Genomic DNA, 12,933 nt, shown 5'->3' with positions numbered 1-12,933 from the left:
GCAGGTTCACAGAAAGCTTGAAGGGGTTTATTTCAAACCAAACCATGAATACTTAACTTATTTCCATCATTATTTGACAATGTCTTTTTTGTCTGTGAAAGATCAAAGATGGACATGAACAGCTAATTAATCATGAAGGCATTAGTGCATGATATATGTGTGTATAATTTGCTGTTCCAGCAAGGTCTCACAGACAGAATCAACCTGCTCCTCTTCTGGATGGCAGTGGCTGACCTAACTCATCTTGTGAGCCATTTATTGTACGTGCCGAGTTGCTACCTTTCAGACAGAGTACAGATCATCAACTGGTCTACAATTATTAATGCTAAGATCACTCGTGTCAAAACTTGGCTCTTTTGTGTCTCTGGGTCCCTCATCATGATCATGAGTGTGGATCGATGTCTCTCTGTCGTCATGCCACTCAAGGCGAGGAGACTTCTGACCTACAGGTAACGTTTTCAAAGACAAATTTTGTAATCTGACAGAATGAATGACAATAGAAAGAGGGAGACACAATCGTTGACACGAACCGTTACGAACTGTCATAACCATGAGGAAATCATATAATCACAAGAAGGCACTCTTAATGAAGTTGTTAACTGGATATTTCTTGATATCGGATAGCCCATTTAAGTCATATTCATACACAGACACTGAATAATTTACACGTTAACATTTTGAACCAAACGTCGTCTTATCTCAAAAGCAGCAACCAAGAGTTTTGTCCCGTGAATTGTTGTTCCTTGTTGCTGGGGTTTGTCACATTTATCAACAAAGTAATTATCAGCATCAACATCAAGTTTCTACGCTTCTTTGGGCTGTTTGTATATTAGACATGTAAACATGAAATGCACTTCGTCTTATTGTATATCCACAAACACTGGACAGGATCACCACTCAAAGAAGCAGCGATGTCGGGAATGCCTTGACAAGAACGGTGGCCGCACTGACTTGTCTCACAATTTGTGATTTCAAGTTTTTTTCCGCTTGACAACTCTGTATCCTTAAGAATGGTATGGACATACACACCGTTTATTTGTTTTGCTTATTGTGTTGAAATGTCGACTTAAAATATTGACCATGGAAAAACTTATTCTAGTTAGCAGTTTTCAAACATTGCAACTGGTTCTTAAATTTTCTTTTGTCTGTGCGTGCTTTCTTGGAATACCTGTCTTTCAATTGTTTCAATAGCCTTCACCAATGTTTTGATGCATCTGGTGAGAATGATTTCAATTTTATGGAAATCATTCAAGTACTTCATACTCAATGACATTTATTGTTTTCTTTTTTTTTTCTTTTTTTTCTTTTAATAAAACACGCAGGCATATTTTCCAGTCATTCGTAATACAAATAATTGCGAGTTATATAGCTAACTAGCTAACTTAAAAAGTAACAAACGAACAAATTAGATACCTAAATGATTAACTGGAAGCTAACTAACTACAATAACAACAATAAGAACAATCACCATACTACCACCACGACTACTACCACCACTACTACTACTACTATTTATCATGTCCGACAGTGTGGTAGTGGGGGGAAGAGGACAGTCGGGTCAACTCGACCCCTCGACTGCAGTGATAGATTTGGTTTTCTTTTCAAGTGTGTGTATGTGTTATTTCCCTTGTGGGCAGCTCAGAGGCCGTATTCAACTTTCAAGACAAAATTCATTTTGCTTTAAGGAAAGTTACCTTTGACATTGTTAGGGTACACTTTACCTTGAAGAAGAAGAATAAGCAGAAGAAGAAGAAGAAGAAGAAGAAGAAGAAGAAGAAGAAGAAGAAGAAGAAGAAGAAGTTCAACATTAATACATAAGCAGAGCTTTTTTAAACAGAATTGTACATGGTGAGAAAAGAATGAATCTGTTACTTCTTAATCTCTTCTGCAAATATTGAGCGCAAAGGAAATTAAATGCGTTTTCCTATGTCTCAAAATAAAGCCAACACGTAAAGAAAGGTTCCTGATTGGTTCTTGACTGGTGTTTGCAGGCCAATGGCAGTATTCATATTCCTGTCCTTCTTCATTCCTTTCGCTTTCAACCTGACCTGCTTTCTGGCCTTCACTGTGGAGTGGAGAGTGGATCCTTCAACCAATCGCAGCGTCGCTTACATGGCTGACACTGCCTGGTTTCCTGTGGACGGCACATTTGCGCCTCGCATCTGTTATTTCTTCACTCTCATCACCAAACCTGTCTTCCTCGTCATCGTTTCTGTTACCTGTGTCATCACCATTAGTTATCTGCGTCAAGCATCTCTTCAACGATCTCAGATGACTGGGAGTGTGAAGGAGAAGGGTGATACAGAAGATAACAAAGTCACTAAAATGTTACTTTTTCTCTGTGTTGTGTACGCTGTGATTCTCTTACTGGAAATGTGCTCTGTCATGGTGGCCACAATCGTCCCCGAGTACGATGTGTACAAGAAATACCATAATACTTATGTTATCATTTATCAGATGCTGATCAACCCTGCTATGTGCGTGAATTCAACTGTCAATTTTTTCGTTTATCTCTTGGCTAGCTCCCGATTTCGAAAAACGCTCAAAGATTTTTTTCAGAGCTCTCAACGGAAATGAAGACAGTCAAATAAGTTAACATTGTATAGTTCTGGAAATCAGCCAGTTTCTCTCACTATAATATGAAACCTGTGGTGAAATGACGTCTGTGTTTGTATGTCTGTCCTATCTAATACTCGTTACCTGTTCAAGGACTCTTATTTATAAAAGACAATGTAATAAAAAAAATTAAAGAAACTTAAAGTGGAACTGATATCCTAGAGTCTTCATTTTTATGCCTGAATGCTGCAGGAACATGTTATCTTTGTCACGCGTTCACTTTGTTTTTAGGCACATATTTATATTCTAAATGCATCTGCGTATCGAATTTATTGGTTCAGGCGTTTCCTCTTTTCCAGCAGATCAGGTGGGCCTAAGGATGAAACAACTGGTTGTAAAGGTGACATCAAAGTACATTGTCCTTAGTCCTTACTTTGCAATGTCATCGTTTTTGTAAGTCGTGTCTGGATGTGATCCACTTCTAATCAAGTATTTTGCATCTGTATCTCCATAAAAGCTAGGGGTGCTATTTTAACTGCTAAGCCTGGACTTCGCAGCAAATGTTTTCAACACAAACTGAACTTTTACGGTAAAATTTCAATCACGTGACACATCAATGTCCTGAGGAGGACCGAATCACGGAGCATGGTGACATGAGGCAGCAGAAGAGGGCACCTGTTGCTTTTATTCCGTCTTTATCAACTTTCCTATGCAAAATCTGTAAGAGAGATTGCCACTCCAGGACTGGACTGTTCAGCCATCACTGACCCTATTCAAGGTCCACGGTACAGGCATCATCAAGCTCTGGATGTGTGAGGCGAAAAAAGATTTCCCTTTGTGACACCTTTACACTTTGTTTGGACAGGCATGCGAATCCTACCTGCTCATTTGTCTTCTCGTCAATAGCTCATCCAGTAAGTGAAGATGAGGGTATAAACATGTAAACGGTTAAGGTTTGGTTTATATCATCCTCTCTGAAAAGAAAGAGAGTGAAGTAGCGCACTGTGATTAATCTTCTCCTTCTTGGATGCGTTCAAGACTAGAATTAGAAGCGTACACGTGCGCACACACATACATATTCACGGATCTCTCATTCCAGAAAAGGGTTATCGCGAAGTCAGCAGTGACGTAATTGTCTCGGACATTGTGCACGTCCCTGCAGTCAACAAACACATGGTCAATACAGAAAGCAGGAATGCGAAAGGGATGAGTGACGTCTGTATGGCTTACAGGTGGTGTTATCCTTGTTGCTATTTTCCTTTAAAAATCATTTGGATCAGGACGGATTTGGAAGTGTTTGTTATGAGTTCTTACCAGAGATATTTTACATACGATTGAACTAGGGGGCTGAGGTATGTAGGAGGAACTATTTTGCGAAAAAAACAACTTTCCAATTGTAGCATTCCTCGCAAGTAAGTCAATAACTGTGTTGTTTAGAATGCCAGCGTGACCAAGAATCCAAACTAAACCAATGAAAAAAACAAAAAAACAAAAGCAACTTTATTTAGTTTTTGAAAACTCAGGCAACGCACCATGATTTATGTCTCGATCAGAAATGGCGTGGACTGCAGACAGTGACTCAGAGATAAGAAAGACTTGGTAGAGTTAAGCAAAGAAATCTTTCATAGAAGAAAACTGGTGTCGCCTGTTTAATGAAAAGCAGTCAAAATTAACGACAGTGTTTGAAATGCCCATGGATGTTCGTCAAGAAATGTTGAAAAGTCAGAAACCATGCCGATATTACTGCCCACCTACTTAAGATGATGATTATAAATCACCAAAGTTGTATTGTATTCCATTACTCTTTTGTCACAACATATTTCTTTGTGTGAAATTCGGACTGCTCTCCCATTTTTTTCTGTATGCATTTGTAATCGTTTTCCTATCGAACCGGATTTTTGTATAGAATTTCGTTACAGACAGTCCTTTGTTACCATGAGTTCTTTTACGTGTGCTAAGTGAATGCTACACACGGGACCTTGGTTTATAGTCTCATCCGAATATTGACCAGCGTCCAGACCACCACTCACGATCTAGTGGGAGGGAAGAGTACACTGGCGCGCGTGGGGTTCGAACCAGTGTGCCCAGATTCTCTCGCTTCCTGGATGGACGTGCTTCAACTGGGCAGACGGGCGCAATAGCCGAATGGTTAAAGCGTTGGACTTTCAATCTGAGGGTCCCGGGTTCGAATCACGGTGACGGCGCCTGGTGGGTAAAGGGTGGAGATTTTTCCGATCTCCCAAGTCAACATATGTGCAGACCTGCTAGTGCCTGAACCCCCTTCGTGTGTATATGCAAGCAGAAGATCAAATACGCACGTTAAAGATCCTGAAATCCATGTCAGCGTTCGGTGGGTTATGGAAACAAGAACATACCCAGCATGCACACCCCCGAAAACGGAGTATGGCTGCCTACATGGCGGGGTAAAAACGGTTATACACGTAAAGCCCACTCGTGTGCATACGAGTGAACGCAGAAGAAGAAGAAGAAGAAACTGGGCTGACACTCTTCACCTGGCCTTTGCTAAAATGTGTCCTGAAACTGGAGGTTGATATTGTTTCAGTCTGTGGATTTTGAGTGTTTTAGGGAAGGTTTACCATCTTCTGCTCACAACTCATACACAGGTAAGCGTGTTGGATGCTGCTGGACACAGTTGGAGTCCCTGATGTCACGATGTTGAATTGTGTCTTGCAGAGACAAACGCAACACAATCATCATCCAGTCAGGAGCGGATCAAAGCTCAAAGAAGGTGGAGAAGAGTCTGAGACCCGCTCGCCAGCGTGTGTTCACCGTCACTCGAAATATTTCCAAAGCCTTCTGGGAAGAAGTTTTCAAGTTTTAAATACGGATTCGAAATATCAAGTTTCGGTCAATTTTCTACTCCAAGAAATTTTGCGTCGGCAACGACTTGTATGATGTTTCTTTGCAACGTGGATCTGAAAGGACATCTGAAAGTAGACAGAAGGTGTGTTTCATTTGTAGACAATTTAAAGCGATTGAGTCCACTTACCTCTACAGACCTTAAACTGGCTGGACACAACCTCCGTTTTTTAATTTGAGTGGAGAACACACACACACACACACACACACACACACACACACACACACACACACACACACACACACACACACACACACACACAGGCACACACACATACACACACACACACACACACCACACACACACACACACACACACACACACACACGCACGCACGCACACAAACACACACAGACATACACAGACATTCACACACACGCACGCGCGCGCACGGACGCGCACCCGTTCGCTTGCACCCCACACTCAGGATCTCTATCAAAGACTGATGGCTCAGTTTGTTTGTAGTTGTTCGGGTCTACAGTCTGTTTGAGGGGGTCCTGCATCGGTGTTCAGGACGCTTAATGACATGATCATCAACATGGTAATTACATCCTGAAAACGATGTAGGAATTCACCTGCCTCCATCAACCAACTCCACAAGTCGGGTTCCGGGAAAAAAAAGATCAATTGGAACAAAATGCTATCTCGAGAATGAGCGCCGCTAATGAGGAGTGTCTATATTCATAGTACCACCTCTCTCTCTCTCTCTCTCTCTCTCTCTCTCTCTCTCTCTTTCTTTCTCTCCCTCTCTCTTTCTCTCTCTCTCTCCGTTTCATTGTTCATCTTAAATTGTACACATTGAAAACATATAGTTCTAAATACAGAAATAAACGCAGATTATCGTGCCAGGTAAGTAACAATTTGACACCAAATCCCCCCAATCAACACTTGAAAATCACATATTTCAAATTTGTATTAAACGTTTTGAAGTGCTTAAGCTTACCAACGACAGCTAGCATGTAGAAAAGAAGAAAACAATTCATGTATTACAAACAATGTGGATGATGCAGTTTTGTAGCAAAGGTTAAACAACAAGAAAACTGCGCTAAACTAGTTTCGTATACTTCATGACGGGCGCAATACCTGAGTGGTTAAAGCGTATGACTTTCAATCTGAGGGTCCCGGGTTCGAATCTCGGTAACGGCGCCTGGTGGGTAAAGGGTGGAGATTTTTCCGATCTCCCAGTTCAACATATGTGCAGACCTGCTTGTGCCTGAACCCTTTCCGTGTGCAGAAGATAAAAAAATCGCACGTTAAAGATCCTGTAATCCATATCAGCGTTCGGTGGGTTGTGGAAACAAGAACATACCCAGCATACACATCCCCGAAAGCGGAGTATGGCTGCCTACAAGGCGGGGTAAAAGCGGACATACACGTAAAAACCCACTCGTGTACATACGAGTGAACGTGTGAGTTGCAGCCCACGAATGGAGAAGAAGAAGAAGAAGAAGTATACTTCAAAGTTTGAAACAGGCACTTGACAATGTTGAATGCGAGATGAGCTCTGTTCAAATGGAAATGCTATCGATTAATTCAATGACTATGAATAAGTGAATGGAAAGAAATATAGTTCCATGAAAACAAATATGCAACCGAGTATCATTCCAAATCTGATCGAAGGTTGGGTCCATTACACAGCTTGCTTCCAAGCTGTCTTGGGGTTGGAGAATATGGTCCACATCCGTTTGAGTCTTTTTTGTCCTTGTCATGGGCAGCGCTGTGATTCAGATACCGTGTCAACGTCCAGTGCTACACCCAGGGGTCGTCATGTCTCTTATTCTGACCGCAGATGGCCACTGGGCACGGGTAAGCAGTTCTTCTTCTTCTTCTTCTGCGTTCGTGGGCTTCAACTCCCACGTTCACTCGTATATACGCGAGTGGGCTTTTTACGTGTATGACCGTTTTTACCCCGCCATGTAGGCAGCCATACTCCGCTTTCGGGGGTGTGCATGCTGGGTATGTTCTTGTTTCCATAATCCACCGAAAGCTGACATGGATTACAGGATCTTTAACATACCTATTTGATCTTCTGCTTGCGTATAAACACGAAGGGGGTTCAGGCACTGGCAGGTCTGCACATATGTTGACCTGGGAGATCGTAAAAATCTCCACCCTTTACCCACCAGGCGCCGTCACCGTGATTCGAACCCGGGACCCTCAGATTGACAGTCCAACGCTTTAACCACTCGGCTATTGCGCCCGTCGGGTAAGCAGTGACTCTTTACATCCATTGTCAGACTTTATTGGTGGTACTCCCTCTAAACACGGAGTATGGCTGCCCATATGGCAGGGGTGAAAAGGATCATACACATAAAAGCCGACCCGTGTTTTCGAGTTAACGTGGGAGTCACAGCCCACGAACTCAGAAGAAGGAGGAGGAGGAGGAGAAGAAGAAGAAGAAGAAGAAGAAGTAGTGTTGGCATTCACTTTCGGCCTTTCCTGATCATCAGCAGAACCTAACCAAGATTCGTTGGGTCCTGATGTTGACCAGAGAAATCTGATTATCACCTGTGTATTATATCCAGCTTTAACAGTAGTACCTGGCTCGATGGAGAGAAAGAACACAGATGGAGACATAACAAAGAGAGACAGAAAAAACAACGACAAAGACATAAATATAAACAAACATACAATGTTATAAAAGCGAGTGATCAAGGAGCAAACCCTATGACATGTTCATTCTTTCTTTGCCACAGTGAATCATGTCATAGAAGGATAGTAAATGGCACATTGTCTACACCTGATCATCATCTGAACAGGCTCCATCATTCTCAATGGGAACAACGAAGAATGTCCTGAGGTCAGTTGTGCAAGGAGAGTTTGCATTGAGGCTGGACCCTTCAGATATAATGATACGATTTCAACATTCGCATCCGCAGTGTGTTACGGGAATGCTAAAAGATTCGTCCCTGTGGGCAGGTTATATTCCTTCCTTCAGCCTGTCGTTCAGTCTTTGTGTGTTCACTGGTGTCATGTACGCCGCCATTGCATACTGCGCGTTCTTACTTAAACAGTGTCTCTCATTTCCAACTTTCTCGATGACTGCTACAAAGGAACGCACCCTGAGTGGTCCTACATAGAGACCTAGTCACTCTGGAGCTGACGCATCAGGAGACAGGCTTTTCTTTGATAAATGAGGGAAATCAGAGGTCACCCTGTCAGGACGTCGTACTCACCAGCAAGACGTTCTTGACAACAGAGAATCTCCAATTCTCCAGGGGTAAAAATGGCCAATATTCTACAGGAGTTCGGGCCATTTCAGGACTTCAGGACCCTATATTGGCTTCACATGAAGAATTTGGTGTGAGATGACGTTCAATCATTAGCCACTCCACATCATCATGGCCGCTCACGCATGCTCTCTCACCTACCCACCAGTGTTTCCCTCTGGCAAAATTCTGGAGAAGAAACCCACTTTAATAGGTACACAAATATATATATACATGCACTCAAGGCCTGACTGAGTGCGTTGGATTATGCTGCGGGTCAGGCATCTGCCTGGCAGATGTGTTGCAGCGTAATATGGATTTGTCCGAACGTAGTGCCGCCTCCTTGAGAAACTGGAACTCAGACTGATAACTGAAATCCCAACCACCACCTTAACACATACAGTGGAACCATTCCAGCCAACATTTCAAGCCCATTCAAAGCATCTTCATGTGATTATCAGGCTTCTGTCTGTGTCAGCCGATCTGGTTTACCTCAGAAAGCTGCATCTTCGTCCAGTCCAGCTGGCAATGAAATCTTGTTGTCGCAGGGAACTGTCTGGGGAAGATCTACACTGTTGATTGGATGCCCATCAGCTGTGCACAGGCATTCCTCTGACTATTATCATTTATCCCCCTGCAAAAGGCGAAGTTCTGCAGAAAAAAGAATTACTTTGATAGTGAAACAAATACACCTGCAGACAGAAAACAAACAAACAAATAGACAGCGCTGCACTGTGGCGACGTACTCTCTTCGGAGAGAGCGGCCCGAATTTCATACAGAAAAATCTGTTGTTACAATACAATACAATACAATACAAGCTAGCGCAGTATCTGAATGTCACAGTCGACGATCTCTCCAGATGAAGAAAACCAGTGGATTCAGCCTCTTTGTCTTCTGTGAGGTCCACCCCCTCCTTATGTAGATAAGTTCGCCACTTGATGGAACACAAAGTTTATGATGGACTGTTCGCATTGTCCAGACCTACAGGTCCTGGGCGTGTAAGCCCATTTGTTCCCTTTTACGGAACTATTCACATACACCTTCCTTCACCTTCCCTTCATTTCAAGGGGTCTGCATAACGTTCAGCATAACTATTCACATACACTTTTCTTACACTTCCCTTCGATTCGAAGGGTCTGTATAACGTTCTGCATAACTATTCACATACACCTTCCTTCACCTTCCCTTCATTTCAAGGGGTCTGTATAACGTTCTGCATAACTATTCACATACACCTTCCTTCACCTTCCCTTCATTTCAAGGGGTCTGTATAACGTTCTGCATAACTATTCACATACACCTTCCTTCACCTTCCCTTCATTTCAAGGGGTCTGTATAACGTTCTGCATAACTATTCACATACACCTGTCTTCTATTTTCGCTCATTTCAAGCCGTCTGCATAACGTTCTGCTTAACTCACATACACCTTTCTTCTAGTCCCCCTCATATCAAGGGGTCTGCATAACGTTCCGTCAGAGGACAGTTGCAGATGTTCTGTTTCCACTTGTGGGACGAGGGCAGAGCAAGTCATTGACGTGTGTGGTGGCTCATCATTGCACATCCAGATGGTGCTGAAGACCCACAGCCACTTCACGCCCACACAAGCTCTCCACGTCTTCAACAGCAGGGTATGTCAGGCCTCTCGAGACAGCATCGTTACAGGTGGCTGTGTGGTTACTCCCACGATCTCTCCCTCATGGTGATTGGAATGTATATAGACTGGTTGAAATAGGCCTTCAATGACCACAATACCGCTCTCCTGTACCTATCCACCATCAGGAGAAGACCATAAGCCTTAATTCAGTGGTTCCTCAATATCAGCTTGGTCAAGACAAGCATCTTTCGGACGCAAGAAAGGATGGATTGTTCTTCTTTGTGGAAATAACTTTTTAGTCTTACTTGTCCTATTACGGTGGCTAAGGTTCTGGTCTGTATCCCTTCACTTTCTTTCTTTCGTTCTGTGCGTCAGTTTTACATTTGTCAGAAAATGGAGGTAAGTGTAAACATTCTTTACATTTTTGGTATTTGCCTTGATTATGATATACCGCACCAAGCAGGGTCAAAAAGCTTATCAGTTGTGCCTTGAATATGATGCATCTCCATCCCTTCTGCAATCTTTTCGGCAATCTGAGTACACTCGGGAAAGAAGGTGCAATGAAAGATTTGTTTGCTAGTTTTTCACACTCAGACCAGTCTTTCGGTTGGTGGTTGTAGACCTGTAGGCATGTATTCCGTCATTATGAAAATGACTTCGCAAATATGCATATGTTACGTATTATGTCTGGCATTAGCAGAGTTTCGTCCCTTGAATGAGATTCGGCAGATGTCCAGGCAACTACACTGGTCAATTTCCTGTGGTGTACGACGACGGGACTACTGACACTTAATCATCATGAATGTGTATTTACACACACACACACACACACACACACACACACACACACACACACACACACACACACACACACACACTCACAAACACACACACACACACACACACACACACACACACACACACACACACACACACACACACACACACACACACAGAGTGTTTCCTGTATGTGTGGTAATCCTATGACAAGTGATCATATATTTACTTTTGACATGTTGAAATGTCATTTTACTGTACTGGCACCTTTTCCGGTGCAAGAAATCTTAGACTCTTCACTTGTATTCATCGATTTAAAAAAAAAGTTAAGTATTCCAATAAGGTTGTTGTTACAACCTGTTTTACGCCTATATGTTTAAGAGTTAGACAGTTCTCCTTTCAGGCAGATGACTGTTATGTTCAAGTTGTGAATAGTCTTGCTTCTATCCCTTTTCCTCTTCCCTTTACCTTTCTTTTATTCCCTACCCCCTCGATGTCTATTATTACTTAATACGGATAGACATTGAATGAAATTGAACGCAAACAGTATCAGTATCAGTAGCTCAAGGAGGCGTCACTACGTTCGGACAAATCCATATACGCTGCACCACATCTGCCAAGCAGATGCCTGACCAGCAGCATAACTCATCGTGCTTAGTCAGGCCTTGAGAACACAGAGTTAATTCCTCATCTCCACCTAAGTACTTTCATGAGAACGTATTTTTTTTCAGGTCAGTGTGCTAAAGGCCGGCCAAGGCAACCCACCCACGAGGAATATTCAGATGGTTGGATTCCATTTCAACTTCCTTTGGTTCAAAACCCTTTGCAAAAGGGAACCATTCCCTTGGTGCTTGCAAGCTGGGAGTGTGGACAGGTACGTCCCTCCTCTCTGTTTCTGCTTCTGCCTGTCTGTCTGTCTCTCTTAGCGTGTGTGTGTGTGTGTGTGTGTGTGTGTGTGTGTGTGTGTGTGTGTGTGTGTGTGTGTGTGTGTGTGTGTGTGTGCGTGCGTGCATGGATGTTGTGTTTCTATGCGTGCGTGCCCCAAACAATTGTAAAGGCAAAGGCAAACAATTCTCATCAAAGCACTTGCTGGATTTCAAACGTGGTAAACCATATTGTTGCCAACGAAAAAATACTGAAAGATAGGGAGGCTTCAGATTTTCAGAAGCCAGGAAAGTGGAAATGCACTTTATTTCTTGTGATCCAGGAACTGAGGGAGTTAAGGATCTTGACAGTAGAAAAACTGAACACCGAGCGAGCAGTCATTCTGATTTAGGCTATGTAGTACTGAATTACAGAAAAGCACTGCACAGAATCTACCAAATAACAGTTTGATCATTTTTATGCTTTGATCATTTTAGTATAGTACTTAACAGTAGACTGGTCAAGTATTAAAATTGATAAAGATCAGAAAATATCATCTAGCATAGATCATTGCCACGTTGATACATTCATATTGCAAGAGACATGAAAAACATTTCATTAGTTGCGTCACGCCCATTGTCACTCCTGAAGAGAGAAACTGGTCCAGATATGAATTGTATAACCACTTGCTAAGTGATGGGGTGCCTCAGGTTTCGCTGAAAGCCATGGAACAACTCGTGAAGCGTGTTTCGAAATCTGGAGCTGGCCACGAGGTAAGCGAAAAAATTCACAGTTGAATTGACACAAAGAGCAGGGTTGATCAGCATCTGATAAACTACCACAAAAGTATTGTGGAATTGTCTGTACACATAGTACTCCGGCACCAGTGTGTTCGTCATCGCAGAGCACACATCCAGAAAGAGAACCACAGCGTACACAACGCAGAGAAACAGTAACATTTTAGTGATTTTGTTATCCCCTGTATCACCCTTCTCCTTCACACTCCCGGTCATCTGAGATCGTTGACGAGAAGCGTGACGTAGATGACTG

The 12,933-nt window shown here is 42.7% G+C and overlaps 1 protein-coding gene across 1 annotated transcript; it reads left to right on the top strand.

The window, feature by feature from the left end:
* The first annotated feature begins 244 nt into the window (after positions 1-244).
* LOC143290319 (uncharacterized) lies at positions 245-12,295 on the top strand. The gene is made up of 6 exons (XM_076599673.1): positions 245-449; positions 1,992-2,477; positions 5,251-5,347; positions 7,153-7,243; positions 10,170-10,276; positions 12,227-12,295. The coding sequence occupies exons 1-6, from the start codon at positions 379-381 to the stop codon at positions 12,293-12,295; spliced, it is 921 nt and encodes a 306-aa protein (XP_076455788.1). The 5' UTR covers positions 245-378.
* The last annotated feature ends 638 nt before the right edge of the window (positions 12,296-12,933 follow it).

Source organism: Babylonia areolata, chromosome 15 (assembly GCF_041734735.1).
Source record: "Babylonia areolata isolate BAREFJ2019XMU chromosome 15, ASM4173473v1, whole genome shotgun sequence".
NCBI classification, from domain to species: Eukaryota; Metazoa; Mollusca; class Gastropoda; order Neogastropoda; family Buccinidae; genus Babylonia; species Babylonia areolata.
The sequence above is the reverse complement of the archived record's forward strand: the minus strand, read 5'-3'. Positions and strand labels throughout refer to the sequence as shown.